Source organism: Delphinapterus leucas, chromosome 11 (genome assembly GCF_059928025.1).
Source record: "Delphinapterus leucas isolate spDelLeu-1000000601 "Yukka" chromosome 11, BTC_Dleu_Yukka2, whole genome shotgun sequence".
Taxonomy (NCBI): Eukaryota; Metazoa; Chordata; class Mammalia; order Artiodactyla; family Monodontidae; genus Delphinapterus; species Delphinapterus leucas.
The window spans coordinates 13,148,781-13,169,089 of NC_143139.1; the positions used below are offsets into that span (position 1 = coordinate 13,148,781).

The window sequence follows — 20,309 nt, forward strand, 5'->3', positions numbered from 1 at the left end:
ATCCCATTGTTAGAGCAGAGGCAAACTTTAGCTTGATGGAATTTACTTGAAATTTAAAGATAGTCACCTTTCGCTAACTTGCATAAAATTTCAGATAAGGCAAAGCTTTAAATTCAGAAAAATCAATCTAATGTTTAAATAGCTTAGTGTTTGTTTTGGTTGATAGAGAAACTGGTAGGTAAATTTTTTGATTGTATCTCAGCATTTAAATGTATCCATAAAATCTGCTCTTTACTGAGACCTCAAGAAATAGAAGGTGTAAAAAGGGAGGAAATCTGAAGAACAGAAAATTTGAGGAATTTTAAAATTTATTATTACTTTAAATTAGGTTCCACGAAGGCCCATTCATAATGAAGTAGAGATTTTGGTTCTGTTAACAGTTCATATTTAAAAAAGGAATTTTAATATTATCTACCTTTAAGATAAAATTCATCACAGGATTTATCTAGATTACTTGGCACATTAAGACTCACCAGAAAGAGACCTGAAATGTCAATTCAATTTAATATTTACTCTGTTACCGCTATATGTAAAGCAGTTTGCTAGGGCAGTTGGGGCCAGATTTGGCCCATGAGTATAGCGGTTGGCCAAACCTTGGTTTAGTCATCAGGTTTTATGGCTTACTGATGAATTTTAGCTCTGACTTGATGCGGAATTGTGGCATTTTTACCTGGGCCTCTGTTTCCTGTACATAGGCATGAAATGTGAGACAGAAGTCTCTTGGCCTCTTGCTCTGTCCTTGAAACTCAAAGTATAGTCCCTGATCAACAGCTTAGGGATCACCTGGAAGCTTGCTAGACATACAGAATCTCAAGCTTCATCCTAGAAAGACTGAATCAGATCTGCATTCAACAAGATCCAAGAAGATTTCTACACACATTAAACTTCTCTAGCATAGAGCACTCTGAGACCTGGTCTAGGAAAGCCCAATGAAAGATAGTTCTCCAGTTTCAAGCAAAGCACAAATATTTAACTCATTTACCTAGATATTTTAGGGCAAAGTGTATTTTACCTGAAGCATCTAGGTAACCACATTTGCTTTTTATTTGCTGCTGCACTCTGGTGCAAGTGAAAAATGGCTTTTTAAAAATTCATAACAAAGTTGGATTCCAACCTAAATTTAATCTGCTCCATTTTTATTCCTAACTTCTATTAGATCATAACTCGTCCAAAGCAGAGTGCAGTTTATCAGAATGTACACATTTTACACCTCTAGCAGATCTGTATTTACAAGATAAAGCACATGGTTCCAAAGGAGATATTATATTCAGATAAATAATGTATGTTTTAATATTGGCTGTGTGATTGTAGACAGGTCTATAAAAGTCTTAAAGCTCTTATAGTTTGTTCTATTATCCCACCATGTAATAATTTTCCAAACTAGACCACAACGAAATTTTTAAAAGTCAGAATTTATTCATACATTTCGGTTGTACTTGCCATTTCCTATTGAAGCAGAATCTAATACTACAATATAGATATGTTAAGATTCTTCCATTATTGGTTAAATTTACCTCACTGAGAAAACTATGGGTTTTTTTATGTGTAGTTTGATGTATGAGTCTCTGATGTGTAACACAACAGGAAGTATGGAATTCTACTGAGTCCTTGAGAAATTGCCCTTGGATCCATGATTTTGGAAAATTCTGAGAATATGAAATTAGCTAATGTAAGAATATACTGGTGTCCATAAAACACTCTTATAGAGACAGCTGTGATTTTATCATCATACACGTCTGCTGCCTTTGTGGAAGATCCTTCTCACCCACTATTAGAATGGCATACGTTTTTGGCTTTATTGTTTCTCCTACTAGTGGTATGTTCCTGTATTTGAATTGAGCTATCCATATTCTGTCTTTCGTTTCTCTTTAGACCACTCGAAACTCATTTCAGGAGATTCGGCTTCAGTTTGCGTTTAACCTTCTGAACCTGGAACAGGTAACTCATTTACATGGAGATCAGTTATACAAGTGTATCTGTAAGGTATAAATTATTGCTTCAGATGGTTTACTAGATGGTCGCCTCAAATTTAATTCCAGTGTTCATGTCAACTTTAAAAGTAAGAACCTGAGAACATTAACGTGCTTTTATTAAACACGTGAACAACCGAATGAACGAGTTATTCAGGCTAGATATTTGCATGTTACTTCTTTTAGTGTTTATATACTTCCTCTTGCCAGGTATTTTGCGATGGGTATACACTGTGATGTTTCTTGGAAAAATGTCACAGTTCTAAAAACTATAATAGAGAAAAAGTAGTTTTGATGAAATAATCCTACTTTCAATGAAGGTGATTGGATCTCTGACTTGGTTTTTAATTTATCAAGCATTTTGATTCCAACCAACAAGAAATTTTATATCACTGCCAATTATTAGGACTAGTAGAAGTTAATGGTTATACAAGAAGGAAACAACACCTTGGCTGTACCTATATCATAAAAGACTTTAAGTTAGAATTTGAATTTTCAAGTTTTATTTTAAAGAGGAAGGTCTGGCAGATATTTGAATATACTTCATCTGCATTTCAATATCAATGCTACTTAAAAGCCCAGATAATTGCTACCTGCTGTGTTGTACACGTCTGCTTTGTATAAGGCTTAATAACAATCTTAATTAGGCTAATTTTAGTCAGATCAATACTTGTGTGTGTCAGCGCTAGCTACTAAACGCCACATACTGCAGGGCTTTAGTTAATGGTAAGGAAAGGAGATACTCATGGTGTAAACATTTTTGAACCGAGAAAGGCTAAAACAAAGGATATCCAACGATGACAGAGGATAAATCGCAATATCACTGATTCTAGATTTTTAGTGTACTAAGATTGACTTTTAAACAGACAAATCTGTCACATGTAACGTTAGGAAAATACAGTCTTGATGAAACACTCTGAGCGTTCCAAACCTTTGCCTTTCACAGTTCTGGAAGGTTTGGAGATTTTTTTATTGTTGGTACTTTGGTACACTTGTTGTTTTCTTTAGCCGATAAACTCAAGAATGTCCTATCTTGAATAAGACACTCCTCTTTTCGTTGCACTGTTTATGAGCTAGATGAAGGAAAGTGAGCTCATTTTTTTCCCTTTATTAAATTTCTAGTTTGACCAACTGAATGAGATTTCTCTATCCCTCACTCTTGGCCGGGGCTGTGATTATCCATGTCAAACACTAGGCATCGTCATTGTCTATACCATCTGCCTCCTTAAACATGATGGGGAACGACTGAATGTGAAAGGGAGTGGGGGACTCCAGGAGCAACTACTCATTGTGATGACAAAATTTTTCATTCACTTCGTAGCCTTAATTGGAAATCGCAGTCAGGATTCCAAATTAACACTGATAACTTCTATAATCTAAGAACTATGTATGGCTGGTAAGTGGAATAACGATAATGATGATGTTGATGGTGATGATGCAATGGGCTTAGAATTAGAAGGTCTGAATTCAAATAAGACATTATCTTTGAGACCCTTGACCTAGTAAATGATGAATTATCGTGAAGTTAAGTGGGGTATGTATATGAAGGTGCCTAGGTTCCAATTCGGAATTCATAAATATTTGTATGTTCATAATTTATATACTTATATACTTCACTCAATTTTCAAGGTACTTGGGTTCAAAGTGAAAGTAAATTTTAATGTTAGATTAATTCAGTTATGTAAATTACTATCAAAAAGTAGCCTAGGTTTATGTTTATATGTCCTGATAAAACTTATTCATCTTCCATAATCACAAGCAGAATATGGAAAACTTAAGCAAACATTTAGTTAAAAAGATGCATACCTCTTTATATTCCCATAGCAAAATATTATGCAAATAAGTGAACAAGTATGTAAATGAACAAATGAATGGAGTCTGGCTTAGAAACAACTGAATTCAGTATTCTGTATACAGAAGAATATAGCTCAGTTTTTTTAGATGAATCTAGTTTCTTTCTTTTTCCTGCCCAATAAGTCTGTTACCACTCTTCATAGGGAATATTTAGTTCATTAACATCAAACAATATGTTAGATAACTCTTGTCTAACTTTCCTCTATCCAGAAAATCACACACACACTTCTTTAAGAATAGACATGATTTCAAATATGCAAGAGTGGAGAATTGTCCAAGAGAAAGTTGCTCATATTTCAAGTGAATTTAAGATTTCTTATTCTCAGGATTTTTTTTTTTGGCTGCACAGCATTGCTTTTGGGATCTTAGTTCTCCAACCAGGGATTGAATCTGAGCCCTCGCCTGGTCAGCAGTGAAAGTGTGGAGTCCTAACCACTGAACTGCCAGGGAATTCCCAGGAAGGATTTTTTTTTTTTTTGGCGTTACACAGGCCTCTCACTGTTGTGGCCTCTCCCCCTGCGGAGCACAGGCTCCAGACGCGCAGGCTCAGCGGCCATGGCTCATGGGCCCAGCCGCTCCGCGGCATGTGGGATCTTCCCGGACCGGGGCACGAACCCGTGTCCCCTGCATCGGCAGGCAGACTCTCAACCACTGCGCCACCAGGGAAGCCCCCAGGAAGGATTTTTAAAGTAGTTCTTTCAGTCATGTTGTATACCATATTTCTCTAAAGTAGCCCAATTAAAAATATTTTTTAGTACTAAAGCATAATTTGGAAGCATAGACTCAATTTTCATGATTCTGTAAAGGACTGCCAAAGTGTCTGGTATTTTGCAATGTAAATTTACCCCCATTTTCTTCTGCATTCAATATATTAATAGTACACTTGCTGTGGGTAGGTACGATGTCTTTTCTTTTGTATCCTCAAATAGTGTTGGGCATTCACTAATACTGTTTTGGATTTCACTGGCAGACAAAAAAAAGCACTTTTTAAGATTTAAGGACTGTCAAAACCTATTAAGATTTATAGTTTGCCTAAACCTATGACAATAAAGAATGTCAGGGTTACTGGCTTATGGAATAAATCAAAACAGAATATGCACTAAAGACCTCTACAGTTGAAGATAAAATAAACTAGGGAGAGTTTAGTCACTTGAGTTCTTTCCAAAAACAAATCTACTTTGTGATGTGATCTTGTTGATGGCTTTGGTAAATAGGAGGCACATACCCTAAAATTTAATTTATAAACAGAGGAACGGCAAAATACATAATAATGGGTTACTAGAAGACTGCTTGGTCTTCACAGATCTCTACAAAGGAGGAACTAAGAAGAACAACTGGTTAGCCAAGAGAAAAGAATCAGTTGCTTGACCTTGGCTATTTCAATGAAGTTATTTCTCAAGTAGATGATAAGACATAAAGTTGCCATTGCATGCTATTTCTTTTTTTTTTTTTTTCGGTACGCGGGCCTCTCACTGTTGTGGCCTCTCCTGTTGCGGAGCACAGGCTCCGGACGCGCAGGCTCAGCGGCCATGGCTCACTGGCCCAGCCGCTCCGCGGCATGTGGGATCTTCCCGGACCGGGGCACGAACCCGTGTCCCCTGCATCGGCAGGCGGACTCTCAACCACTGCGCCACCAGGGAAGCCCCATGCTATTTCTTAAGCGTTTCAAACTCCCTTTGTTTTGTGTTTATACTCACCAAACAATGAGACCTGCCCCTTGCAAATGATGACTCAATATTAGTTAACATTTATAGAGCTTTCACTCTGTGTCCCAATTGGGCTCCAGGTACTGATGTCACCCTGAATGATTTCAAAAGTCTTACAGAACAAAGGGACCCAATATTTATCTCAGGCATGCCCCTCAATAAAAAAAATAAGTGAACTAGAAGACAAGAAAGGTTAAGTGGCTTTTCCAATTCACTCAGGAGCAGCTCAGTAGCAGAGCAGGGGCTGAGACCTCCATTTCTGGTCGTTAGATTGAGCCTGGTTTTCCTGTACCATCGTTTGTCGTCTTGTTCCACGGCAGCACCTGAGGGACCACAGCGAGGCAGAGGAGAGTGTGACCAGAATGCTCCTCCTCTCCCATTTCATTGGCAGAAATTTTATTTTACAGTCTATTGGTTGTGTTCTGAGTAAGAAGTCCTACATTTTTTTTCACTTAAAAAAATGGGAGTAGACCAAAGAATCCGCCTGCCAATGCAGGGGACACGGGTTTGATCCCTGGTCCAGGAAGATCCCGCGTGCTGCGGAGCAACGAAGCCCATGTGCCACAACTACTGAGGCCCGCGCTCCTAGAGCCCGTGCTCCACAACAAGAGAAGCCACCGCAACGAGAAGCCCGCGTACAGCAACGAAGAGTAGCCCCCGCTCGCTGCAACTAGAGAAAGCCCACGCGCAGCAATGAAAACCCAATGTAGCCAAAAATAAATAAAATAAAATAAAATAATTTTTAAAAATAGGAGTGGACCATAACAACAGCAAGGCTGTAATTATTTGAGGTAATGGATGTGTTAACTAACCTTATTGTGATAAATATTTTGCAGTATAGACTTGCATCAATTCATGACACTGTGCACCTTAAACTTATAAAGTATGTCAATTATATCTCAATAAAGCTGGAAAAAATGTTTGAAAATTAGTGTTTTACACTTTACTATTGGAATAAGTACTATATTAAAGCTGTGAATACGACTAACTTTTAATAAATTTTTCTGCTGGTTCAGAAGTTAAAGCCTCCCAAATGTAGCTCAGCATTATTTTTTAGGTCCATTACCTGTGTTAATTTTTAAGAACATTCTCAGCATCGACTTAAGATTAGAGACTGCTTTACTTCAAGAAGAAGAGGCCATTTGGTGGCATTGGAAGTTGCACCAAGTCTTTATGTGTGTCTTCTGAGGAAGCATAAAAGGATGAAAAGAAAATGGGACACTGATGTCTATGTAGAGATTTGAGAAGCTGGACATAATCACTCTCAAATTCACCTTCTTCCCAATTTGTCAAAATCAGACTACTCCAGAGCATATAGCTAGCTTAGATCCTAGCACAGTGTTTTTTTATTTTAAAAGTTGTAAACCATTCACTTGAAATGGTAAGTTGTACTTACTAATGCATGCCAACAGAAATGGGCCATCTCTCTTAGAGGGAAATAGGCAGGTGCTGAAATACTCCATTAAAGGAGCTAAAAGTAGTAGTGGTAGGATGCTGACGACATTCATTACTGCAACTGGCAGGAGAAATCCACCCAAATTCAGGTTGGAATTCATGGTCTGCAGATAATATCCTGAAGGAATCTGTATTTGAAGGGGGAAAGAGCCATTCAGTAAGACAGTGGTTAAAGTAACTTTGGAGGAAGTGTCCTGTGGCAGATTTCTTGTCCCTTGCCAGTACTCTGTAACAGATGAGCTGGATGTTCCCCGGGTCTCCAAGGTCATGATTATGAACTGACAAAGGAGAGTAGGAACTGTGTCTAGTCTATTGACAATTCTACTGATTCTTTATGGACGAATATTTTGTCATCTAGTCTATCTTCTTAATTTTCCTTGGAAAAGTAAAAGTGACCCTAATTTTGTGCTTGGGATGACACATAAGAAATCAAGTAATAAATTTTGCATATAAGCAAATAAGCTTTTTGTTTTTCCCAACAATAAAGCAAAAGCCAGTAGAAAGTATTAAGACTTTCATTTTCACCTGGATTAAAAAATAGTTTGGGGCTAGGCTAGATCCTTTAAATACCATCGAGTTTGATGGCGAAATAGGTAAGAATGATTTTTCCCTAAGAGGGGACCCAGTGAGGAAACATATTACTTGTTGTAGGCTGTCTTTATAGGCTACCTGGATTGGCCTTGTTTTTAACATAAGCCAAGTAAAACGAGAAAAGGGAGAGAAAACATACTTGTGTCTATATTCTCCTTTTAAACTAATTGTGTGGCACTAGAGGACCAAAAAGGGAACTCCAAGAAAAAAGTTGCACAATAAAGTAGCAGAAATGAAAACAAAAACAAAACACTAACAACACCTCTACCTCGCTGGAAACCGTCAAGGTAGTGTTAGAATTTCTTCATTTTTTTAAAAAAACCTAATACTAACTAAAACTCTAACATTAACTTGGAGTCTCTTCAAGTATTCCTAACCTCTCATTAGGTCACAACATCAGAACTAAAGTACAATGTCACAGGAAAAGGGGCATCTCCTCACTTTTATAGTTCATGAGCTGTGTTGCAATAATCACATCTTTGTCATTATCATTAGTAGCACAGAGTATTTCTTTCATTCCCAGAGGCACACAAAGCTACTGAGTGGCTTGGCGAGAAAGTCAACCCAAGTCTTGTCCTTGAGGAGTGGATTCTCCATTTTTTCTTACAGTGTGTGAACTACATTAGGAGTCCTGCCTTACCTCCATCCTGGGAGAGCAACCCGGCTCAAACACCCAGATGACAGCTTCTTGTTTGAAACCTTCACTAACTCCTTCTCTATTATCAGTTGTGCAATTCGAGAAGGTATAAGGAGAAGCAGAGTCATAAGTCAGTACAGCTGCTAACCAGCCCACCAGTTGTAAAATGAGCCTATTGCTATGTTAACTGCCTAAATCCAGGAATGGACCACATTTTCACTGAGATTCTTTCTATCTGTATAAAATATGTCCTGGTGATAATTTATCTTCCAATCTTTAATTTGACCCTTGGGACTGTAAACAGGATTGTTTTGGTTGGGTACAGATGGCAAGAGGGAAGGGAGTATTAGCTAGTTCTGCCCTAGTTCAATCAAAATATTAAGCATGTATCCCCAGTCAGAGGCAAATGAATGATGGTTTTTAAAATAGTGCTGGCAGCAGAACTACTCTAAGACTGAAAGGATCTCAGCACAACTTGAAAGTTTCTGTTACTGATTTCAAGTGAGAATTATTGTTAACAGGAATAAAGTTATTATCGGCATGAATCACAGACACAGAAACCTGTTAACTTAATAATGTGGCAAATGTACTATTAATCTTTAGTGAAGCAGTATTAATATATTGCATAATCTAAAAAAAGGCCCCGATATCTTGAAAGCTTGAAATCATTTCTGCTTCTGCCTCAAGTTCTGAAATCATCTCCTTTAAAAATTTTCAATACTTTTATTTCATACAAGCCTCTGAGAATTCAGGAATAACTGCTGTCAATAAAGATTCATTTTCACCTTTGAATGGCCAGTAATGTCAAATGGCAACATCATTGGCCTTAATATCAACATATTTTAAATGTATGTCTTGGAACTGAAGGTCAATAATGGCTACTAAATTTAAAATATGGAATTCGATGATGTTTTATTCGTGGTATTTTGATCGCCTTTATACTGGTGATTATTTCATCTGGAGGCAAAAATCTTATTCCAGCCTATCCCAATGGAAGTTACCTCTGCCTCCCTTGAGAAGTACATTCTAAACATTTTCTTTGAAGTTTCTGGTATAACATTACTGTATATGATTTTGGAACCTGTATAGTCTGTACCAGGGATTTTTAACCCAGCTGCAAGAGAGGCATAGTGGGTAACAGCAAAGTGTGGGCATTGATACCAGCCTGGGGTAGGGATAGCCACTCTGCCATATGCTAGTAGGGTAACCAAGAACCAATTGCAAGTCACTTAATGTCTCTGAGACTCAGATTTAGAATAGTAAAATCTGCCCTGTAGGCTTGCTTTGGGGGTTAAATTAGACACTGTGAAGTCATCTTTTAGAGGCTCTGACACATATAGGTGATCAATAAGTATTAGTATTCTTTGCAATAAACTAGGCATCTAGATTTGGTGATATGCTTAAAAATTAGCTTATCAAAATTTATTCTAATTTATGTTAAATTTAAAAATATGTAACAGTTTGCAGAGAAGACTCGAACTTAGTAAAAAAAAAAAAATCAGGTGTCACTACATTATGAAGGTAAGAATCAGTAATTTGTGCTATTTGCACAGAAGGTTCGAGGCATCCCATGGAACCATTAGTAATTTTGTACTCATGATTAATTTCTCCATTCTAAGATGTTTTCATGATATTTTTTAAAATTTTAATACATTTATTTAACCCAATAAAGTAAAAATATTTTAGCACGATCAATATAGAAATTATTAATGAGATATTTACATTGTTCTTTTTTCATATTGAGCCTTCAAAATCTGGTATTTTACACGTATAGTATGTTTCATTTTGGACAAGGCACATTCCAAGTGCTCAAGAGCAACAAGTGGCTACCATATTGAACAGTACAGTTCTAGAACAATATGGGAGACAGTGATTAAAGTGTGTGGGATGCAAATGGTGATATGTTTTAAAAGTTCACCTGTAGATATGCACATCTTATCTGCTCACCTATGTTACCCTAGAACTAAATAGGCATCATGCTTTTACTTGTGTGTCAAAGCTGTGGCTTAGAGTGTCTATCCAAGCTTACAAAACTACCATCTTTCTCCTCCCCTTCTGAGGTTAAAAGAATACACCCACTACCAAAGCTTGAAGTCTAACCATCAACAGTTAGCAAAAGACCTTAGCTGGTTGAGGGCTCTTATGATTAAAAGTTAGGGAAGCCCATCACAACTCCAGCATTATGTAGAAGCTAATAAATAGCAGTTGTTACATTTACTTATTGCAGGAACAAGCACCCAAAGTGTAACGTGGATTCTCTTAGTTCAGTTATGTTAAAATAATCCAAATAGTTTCCAGGCAGTTACTCTATCATCTGAAACTGTGTTTGAATACTGCTGGCATATGTTAGAAACAGCTAACCTGGATTTACAAACTGTTTCTACCCTGTAGTGATAAATATGTTCAAATGAGTTTCTTGGAATGGAAGGGGGAAGTTAACATGAGAATAGAGTCTACCAGATCAGACTTCAGCCTCAGTGAAAGTATTTCCCAACACCAAGTCTCTCTGATACCATTGCTGAAAGTTTGGTTTTTTTTGGCAACATGAAGTGAAATATTAACTCCTGTGAAGAAAGAGTTTTTGGAGTTGAGGTTTTAGAAAAAGCTGATTCATTTGGCTTGGCTTTACTTATATTTTCTGTGTGAATATAATGTAATATATTCTGCGGCCTTTTTCTTTAAGGATCTGAAAACCCACTTAGTAGAAGAGGATGGGTGTTGGTCTCTAGCATGGGTGACAAACCAATCTCCAGCACGTGAATCAGACTGCGTACTTGGAAGAAGTCAGAGAAGCACATCCCCAGTTTCTTTCAGAACCTTGGATGTAGCCCCTCTAGATTTTTATTTTTTTTATACAGCAGGTTCTTATTAGTCATCAATTTTATACACATCAGTGTCTACATGTCAATCCCAATCTCCCAATTCATCACACCACCACCACCACCACCACCACCCCGCCGCTTTCCCCCCTTGATGTTCGTACGTTTGTCCTCTACATCTGTGTCTCTATTTCTACCTTGCAAACCGGTTCATCTGTACCATTTTTCTAGATTCCACATATATGTGTTAATATACAATATTTGTTTTTCTCTTTCTGACTTACTTCACCCTGTATGACAGTCTCTAGATCCATCCATGTCTCTACAAATTACCCAATTTCGTTCCTTTTTATGGCTGAGTAATATTCCATTGTATATATGTACCACATCTTCTTTATCCATTCGTCTGTTGATGGACACTTAGGTTGCTTCCATGACCTGGCTCTTGTAAGTAGTGCTTCAGTGAACATTGGGGTGCATGTGTCTTTTTGAATTATGGTTTTCTCTGGGTATATGCCTAGTAGTGGGATTGCTGGGTCATATGGTAATTCTATTTTTAGTTTTTTAAGGAACCTCCATACTGTTCTCCATAGTGGCTGTATCAATTTACATTCCCACCAACAGTGCAAGAGGGTTCCCTTTTCTCCACACCCTCTCCAGCATTTGTTGTTTGTAGATTTTCTGATGATGCACATTCTAATTGGTGTGAGGTGATACCTCATTGTAGTTTTGATTTGCATTTCTCTAATAATAAGTGATGTTGAGCAGCTTTTCATGTGCCTCTTGGCCATTTGTATGTCTTCTTTGGAGAAATGTCTATTTAGGTCTTCTTCTGCCCATTTTTTGATTGGGTTGTTTGTTTTAATATTGAGCTGCATGAGCTGTTTATATATTTGGAGATTAATCCTTTGTCCATTCATTCCTTTGCAAATATTTTCTCCTATACTGAGGGTTGTCTTTTCATCTTGTATACAGTTGCCTTTGCTGTGCAAAAACTTTTACGTTTCATTAGGCCCATTTTTTAATTTTCGTTTTTATTTCCATTACTCTAGGAGGTGGGTCAAAAAAGATCTTGCTGTGATTAATGTCAAAGAGTGTTCTTCCTATGTTTTCCTCTAAGAATTTTATAGTGTCCAGTCTTACATTTAGGTTGTTAATCCATTTTGAGTTTATTTTTGTGTATGGTGTTAGGGAGTGTTCTAATTTCATTCTTTTACATGTAGCTGTCCAGTTTTTCCAGTACCACTTACTGAAGAGGCTGTCTTTTCCCCACTGTGTATCCTTGCCTCCTTTGTCATAGACTAGTTGACCATAGGTGCGTGGGTTTATCTCTGGGCTTTCTATCCTGTTCCATTGATTTATATTTCGGTTTTTGTGCTGGTACCGTATTGTCTTGATTACTGTAGCTTTATAGTATAGTCTGAAGTCAGGGACTCTGATTCCTCCAGCTCCATTTTTTCCCCTCAAGATTGCTTTGGATATTTGGGTTCTTTTGTGTCTCCATACAAAATTTAAGATTGTTTGTTTTAGTTCTGTAAAAAATGTCACTGGTAATTTCCTAGGGATTGCACTGAATCTGTAGATTGCTTTGGGTAGTATAGTCATTTTCATGATATTGACTCTTCCAATCCAAGAACATGGTATATCTCTCCATCTGTTTGTGTCATCTTTGATTTGTTTCATCAGTGTCTTACAGTTTTTCTGAGTACAGGTATTTTACCTCCTTAGGTATGTTTATTCCTAGGTATTTTATTCTTTTTGTTGCAATGGTGAATGGGATTGTTTCCTTAATTTCTCTTTCTGATCTTTCATTGTTAGCGTACAGGAATGCAAGAGATTTCTGTGCATTAATTTTTATCCTGCAACTTTACAAAATTCATTGATTACCTCTAGTAATTTCTGCTCACATCTTTAGGCTTATCTATGTATAATATTATGTCATGTGCAAACAGTGGCAGTTTTACTTCTTTTCCAATTTGTATTCCTTTCATTTCCTTTTCTTTTGTGATTGCCGTGGCTAGGACTTCCAAAACTGTGTTGAATAATAGTGGCAAGTGTGGACATCCTTGTCTTGTTCCTGATCTTAGAGGGAATGCTTTCAGTTTTTCACCATTGAGAGTGATGTTTGCTGTGGGTTTGTCTTTTATGATTTGTCATATATGGTTATTATGCGGAGGTAGGTTCCCTCTATGCCCACTTTCTGGAGAGTTTTTATCATAAATGGGTGTTGAATTTTGTCAAAAGCTTTTTCTGCATCTATTGAGATGATCATATGGTTTTTATTCTTCAATTTGTTAATATGGTGTACCACATTGATTGATTTGTGTATATTGAAGAATCCTTGCATCCCTGGGATAAATCACACTTAATCATGGTGTGTGATCCTTTTAACGTGTTGTTGGATTCTGTTTGCTAGTATTTTGTTGAGGATTTTTGCATCTATATTCGTCAGTGATATAGGTCGGTAATTTTCTTTTTTTGTAGTATCTTTGTCTGATTTTGTTATCAGCGTGGTGGTGGCCTCATAGAATGAGTTTGGGAGTGTTCCTTTCTCTGCAATTTTTTAGAAGAGTTTGAGAAGGATGGGTGCTAGCTCTTCTCTAAATGTTTGATAGAATTCATCTGTGAAGCCATCAGGTTTGTTTGTTGGAAGATTTTTAATCACAGTTTCAACTTCATTACTTGTGATTGGTCTGTTATATTTTCTGTTTCTTCTTGGTTCAGTCTTGGAAGGTTATACCTTTATAAGACTGTGTCCATTTCTTCCAGGTTGTCCATTTTATTAGCACAGAGTTGCTTGTAGTAGTCTCTCATGATGCTTTATATTTCTGTGATGTCCATTGTAACTTCTTTTTCATTTCTAGTTTTATTGATTTGAGTCCTCTTCCTCTTTTTCTTGATGAACCTGGCTAAAGGTTTATGAATTTTGTTTATCTTCTCAAAGAACAAGCTTTTAGTTTTATTGATCTTTGCTATTGTTTTCTTCGTTTCTATTTCATTTATTTCTGCTCTGATCTTTATGATTTCTTACCTTCTACTGACTTTGGGTTTTCTTTGTTTTTCTTTCTCTAATTCCTTTAGGTGTAAGGTTTGATTGTTTATTTGAGATTTTTCTTGTTTCTTGAGGTAGGATTGTATTGCTGTAAACTTCCCTCTTAGAACTGCTTTTGCTGCATCCCATAGGTTTTGGATCATCATGTTTTCAATGTCATTTGTCTCTAGGTATTTTCTGATTTCTTCAGTGATCTCTTGGTTATTTAGTAACACATTGTTTAGCCTCCATGTTTTTGTGTTTTTTACATTTTTTCCCCTGTAATTGATTTCTAATCTCATAGTGTTGTGGTCAGAAAAGATGCTTGATATGATTTCAGTTTTCTTAAATTTACCAAGGCTTGATTTGTGACCCAAGATGTGATCAATCCTGGAGAATGTTCCGTGGGCACTTGAGAAAAAAGTGTAATCTGCTGTTTTTGGATGGAATGTCCTATAAATATCAATTAAATCTATCTGGTCTATTGTGTCATTTAACGCTTGTGTTTCCTTATTCATTTTCTGTTTGGATGATCTGTCCATTGGTGTAAGTGAGGTGTTAAAGTCCCCCACTATTATTGTGTTACTGTCGATTTCCTCTTTTAGAGCCGTTAGCATTTGCCTTATGTATTGAGGTGCTCCTACGTTGGGTGTATATATATTTATAATTGGTATATCTTCTTCTTGGATTGATCCCTTGATCATTATGTAGTGTCCTTGCATGCCTCTTATAACATTCTTTATTTTAAAGTCTATTTTATCTGATATTAGTATTGCTACTCCAGCTTTCTTTTGATTTCCAATTGCATGGAATATCTTTTTCCACCCCCTCACTTTCAGTCTGTATGTGTCCCTAGGTCTAAAGTGGGCCTCTTGTAGACAGCTTGTATATGGATCTTGTTTTTGTATCCATTCAGCAAGCCTGTGTCTTTTGGTTGGAGCACTTAATCCATTCATATTTAAGGTAATTATTGATATGTATGTTCCTATTACCATTTTCTTAACTGTTTTGGGTTTGTTTTTGTAGGTCCTTTTCTTCTTTTGTGTTTCCCATTTAGAGACATTCCTTTAGCATTTGTTGTAGAGGTGGTTTGGTGGTGCTGAATTTTCTTAGCTTTTGCTTGTCTGTAAAGCTTTTGATTTCTCAGTGGAATCTGAATGAGATCCTTGCGGGGTAGAGTAATCTTGGTTGTAGGTTCTTCCCTTTCATCACTTTAAGTATATCGTGCCACTGTCTCCTGGCTTGTAGAGTTTCTGCTGAGAAATCAGCTCTTAACCTTATGGGAGTTCCCTTGTATTTGTCGTTTTTCCCTTGTTTCTTTTAATAATTTTTCTTCGTCTTTAACTTTTGTCAATTTGATTACTATGTGTTTCGGCGTGTTTCTCCTTGGGTTTATCCTGCCTGGGACTCTTGCACATCCTGGGCTTGGGTGGCTATTTCCTTTCCCATGTTAGGGAAATTTTCGACTATAATCTCTTCAAATATTTTCTTGGGTCCTTTCTCTCTCTCTTCTCCTTCTGGGACCCCTATAATGCGAATGTTGTTGTGTTTAATGTTGTCCCAGAGGTCTCTTAGGCTGTCTTAATTTCTTTTCATTCTTTTTTCTTTATTCTGTTCTGCAGCAGTGAATTCTACCATTCTGTCTTCCAGGTCACTTATCCATTCTTCTGCCTCAGTTATTCTGCTATTGATTCCTTCTAGTGTATTTTTCAATTCAGTTATTGTATTGTTCATTTCTGTTTGTTTGTTCTTTAATTCTTCTAGATGTTTGTTCTTTAATTCTTCTAGGTCTTTGTTAAACATTCCTTGCATCTTCTCGATCTTTGCCTCCATTCTTTTTCTGAAGTCCTGGATCATCTTCGCTATCATTATTCTGAATTCTTTTTCTTAAAGTTTGCCTGTCTCCACTTTATTTAGTTGTTTATCTGGGGTTTTATCATGTTCCTTCATCTTGTACATAGTCCTCTGCCTTTTCATTTTGTCTATCTTTCTGTGAATGTGGTTTTTGTTCCACAGGTTTCAGGATTGTAGTTTTTCATGCTTCTGCTCTCTGCCCTCTGGTGGATGAGTCTATCTAAGAGGCTTGTGCAAGCTTCCTGACTGGAGGGACTGGTGGTGGGTATAGCTGGGTGTTGCTCTGGTGGGCAGAGCTCAGTAAAACTTTAATCCACTTGTCTGCTGATGGGTGGGGCTGAGTTCCCTCCCTGTTGGTTGTTTGGCCTGAGGCAACCCAGCACTCAGGCCTACAGTTTCTTTGGTGGGGCTAATGGTGGACTCCGGGAGGGCTCACGCCAAGGAGTACTTCCCAGAACTTCTGCTGCCAGTGTCCCTGTCCCCTCAGTTAGTCACAGCCACCCCCGCCTCTTCAGGAGACCCTCCAACACTAGCAGGTAGGTCTGGTTCAGTCTCCTATGGGGTCACTGCTCCTTCCCCCTGGGTCCTGATGCACACACTATTTTGTGTGTGCCCTCCAAGAGTGGAACCTCTGTTTCCCCTAGTCCTGTGAAAGTCCTGCCATCAAATCCCACTAGCCTTCAAAGTCTGATTCTCTGGGAATTCTTCCAGACCCCCAGGTTGGGAAGCCTGATGTGGGGCTCAGAACCTTCACTCCAGCAGGTGGACTTCTGTGGTATAAGTGTTCTCCGGTTTGTGAGTCACCCACCCAGCAGTTATGGGATTTGATCTTATTGTGATTGAGCCCCTCCTACCATCTCATTGAGACTTCTCCTTTATCTCTGGATGTGGGGTATCTTTATTGGTGAGTCCCAGTGTCTTCCTGTTGATGATTACTCAGCAGTTAGTTGTGATTCTGATGCTCTTGCAAGAGGGAGTGTGTTTTCATGCTATTAATGACATATATACAGGTAGTAATTTTGTGTTTTTGTTCCATCTACTATTGTGGAGTCAAGAGAGAGGTTGAATCTGCTAAGTCAGCCTAGCTTTCATGCATTGTTTAGAACAAGGGTCAGCAAACTTTTGTGTAAAAGGCCAGATAGACAATATTTCCACATGTGGATTCTGTTGCAAGTACTCAGCTCTGCTGTTTTCATGCATAAGCAGACATACTATGACAAACAAACAGGAGTGGTTGTGTTACAATAAAAGTTTATTTATGGATTCTGAATTTTTTTTCTTTTAAAGAAGTTTTTATTCTGTTTGGTTAGAAGGACAGGATCCTTCTAACCAAACAGAAGTTCTATACTTATCCTTTTCTAACAATTGTACTTTCTTCCTTTTTTTTTTGAATTTAATTTTATTTATTTCTGGCTGCACTGGGTCTTTGTTGCTGTGCACGGGCTACTTTCTTTTTTTTAATTGAAGTATAGTTGATTTACATTGTTGTGTTAGTTTCAGGTGTGCCACAAAGTGATTCATATATTCATATATATATATATATATATATATATGTGTGTGTGTGTATATATATATATATATATATATATATATTCTTTTTCGGATTCTTTTCCCTTAAAGCTATTACAAAATATTGAGTATAGTTCCTTGTGCTATACAGTAGGTCCTTGTTGGTTACCTATTTTATATATAGTAGTGTGTATACCAAACTCCTAATTTATCCTCCCCACCCCCCACCTTCCCCTTTGGTAATCATAAATTTGTTTTCTATGTCTGTGGGTACGGACACTGAATTTTGAATTTCATATAATTGTCTTTTGCTACAAAACATTTCTCTTCTTTTGATTGTTTTAAACCATAGAAAAATATAAAAACCTTCTTACCTTGCAGGACATGTGAAAAAGGCAGTGGGCTGATTTGGCCTGCAGGTAATAATTTGCTGACCCCTGGTTTAGAGAAGCAAGCATTGTACTAAGAATAAGAAGGTAGATTCTGCTTTTCCTTCACTGCTATTCACTGTATGACCTCCTTATCCCCTTCAAAATCACTTAATTTTTCTGAGCCTCAGTTTCCTCTTCAACAAATGAAATAGTTGAATAAGTTAATCTCTAAGTTTTTTCCCAGCTCTATTATTCTGTGATTTAAGAATATAGCTCACTCATTAGCCATCTAATTCCAAGGTAGAGGTTAGTAATGCAGAGTCCCAAATTTCTTCAAAGACTTTTATAATCATTTATATTTCTTCATAAGTAAGTGACTCTTTGACCATTACTACATTAAAATTGTATTAAAATCACATATACTTGTGAACAGTCCTTTGGACTTAGTATTTTCCCCCTGATTTCCTCATAGCATAGGGACTGGCTCACCAAGGGAACTAAGAATTTGTGGGGAAAGAATCGTTTGTTGATTAGTATTTATACTTAAGAGCACGGTGGGGGGTGGTGCTCAAACCAGCCATGTTAGCTACTTGTTAGTACCAGTTTTTAAAGGCTTGGTCAAGGAGGAAGGCAAAACCTTTGGAAGGGAGTAGTTGGGTAATTATCCATAGATCTCATATTTGTGCATTACTCTTAGGCCTTATGACAAATTCTCTGAAGTATTGTCTGCACCTACTGACAGACATTCATAGTTCTATAGGAGAAACATCACACCCAGGTCCTCCTCAGGTATGCCTCTGTCTGACCCCACTCAGCTTTTAAAATTAGAGCCTGTAATGTATTTATATGATAACAGCCTAATGAAGTATATGGGAAGCACTTGTTGGGGTGAAAATAAATGTTCACTTGTTATGTTAACATGCAGTCATTTGGTTGTTGCTAGGGGTAGTATTAATTGCCTTTCCTCACCTGCATAAGGCACATTCTGTAGAGGAGCTGAAAAATGAAGAGAGAGAGAAGGGTGAAGAAAAATTTTGTGTCTTCCACATGGAGCTCACTGTAGCGGCCGCCATTTTTTTCCTTGGCATGGTCTAACCAGCTTGTCACACCTCCGCCAAGGTGGCAATACTGCAGACAGCATGTTTTTAGTGCATTAACAAACACCCCAAAGGTTGTCAGGAGGGAGCAACCTGCAAGCAATTGGAAATATTACATATTAGTAAAAGAACTGTTCTTCAAGTTTCCAAAATGTCAATCAGAAAGATGGCAATTGTAAGGATGAAAGGCAGTAAAGTGATTGAGAAGATTTTAGCACCCAAGGGGTTGAATTCAAAGGAGTAAGCTTCTGACAAGGGTTCTGGCATCCTGGTGACCAGCCCAAGGTGGTGCCTGACAGATGATGTAAAAAATGAAAAAGCTAAGATCAGTGGAAGCATATTAAAAAGGGAAGAAAGGTGACAAAATAAAGCACCAAAGTAAAAGATTTCAGAATCTCTCAGAAGCCTCTAACTTGAACACATTAATGAATAAGACAACCTGAAGTTTCATTTACAGCCTTAACACAAAGAACTAGTACTATTTTTTAATATAAATTGCCATATAAATAATCCGCACTTTCCTTGTTAGGTAGGAGGCGGTCTCTTATTTTGACATGTAGATGAAAGGAAATATTTTCTCTGCTTTGACTTTATCCTTGAATTTCAGACATAAGGTTAAACTTTGAACTCTTCAAATGACTTTATGTATGTTGATAGTGTCACTAAAAGTTCAGATTAGATTAGTTGGCTTTTGACTTTTCCAGTAGTTTCCTCTGGGTTTATATGGCTGTTGCTTTAGCATCAGAAGTATTTTATTGCTTTAGATGTTTGCAATCACTTACTGCTAGTGATTTGCAATCTCATTGTTGCTTCTTTTATGATCTTTCAGATTTCACCTTTTCTTTGACTCCATTAGGACTTCCTGATACAATGACAGATAAGAGATCCCGGTTTGGTTAGCAGTTCAGCTGTGCCATCATGATACAACTTTTCATAGCACTCCTTTTGACCAGATAAACCCTTTCACAAATTACCAAGACACCAAACCATGGTTGCAGGATAAACAATAAAATAAATATAAAAATGTTGGAGTTTCTCCAAAGAAAGCTGCTGTAGAAACTCAGATAATAGTTTGATCATCATTTTAATTATGTTCAAGTTTCCTATAGTAAAATGCTAGGTGAAATGCCTTCTAACCAAGTTCATTTAAATGCCAAAGAGTATTGGTTTTTATATTTAAATAAAGGGTATTTATTAATATTTCTTTTTATGCTTATAGAGTGATGATAGAGATTTGATCTGGTCTTTTCTTTAAGAGTTGTAATAGACCTATCATGTCAGTCTTTGATTAACTGAGGAAGCTGGGAGCCCGGTAATGGAATATGGAGCCTTTCACCTCTAAGCCACTGAATCCAGTCCAGCCCAAATGGGTAGTGACCAAGAGTGATTGCAGCAAAGGCCTCTGTGAAGTGTGT

At 37.3% G+C, this 20,309-nt stretch overlaps 1 protein-coding gene and 1 long non-coding RNA gene across 2 annotated transcripts in view; one reads left to right on the top strand and one right to left on the bottom strand.

Moving 5' to 3' along the window:
* LOC149747958 (uncharacterized) overlaps nt 1-14,603 on the top strand; it is a 150,136-nt gene extending 135,533 nt beyond the window's left edge. The window contains exon 6 of the long non-coding RNA XR_016394878.1: nt 1,873-14,603. This is a non-coding gene — a long non-coding RNA (uncharacterized LOC149747958). The remainder of the gene's footprint in view (nt 1-1,872) is intronic.
* Nucleotides 1-20,309, bottom strand: part of SLC15A5 (solute carrier family 15 member 5) — a 98,278-nt gene that overhangs the window by 40,140 nt on the left and 37,829 nt on the right. Inside the window, 2 exon segments of the mRNA XM_022577679.2 lie at nt 6,927-7,113; nt 18,767-18,987. Of these exon segments, the coding sequence (XP_022433387.1) occupies nt 6,927-7,113; nt 18,767-18,987 (408 nt within the window).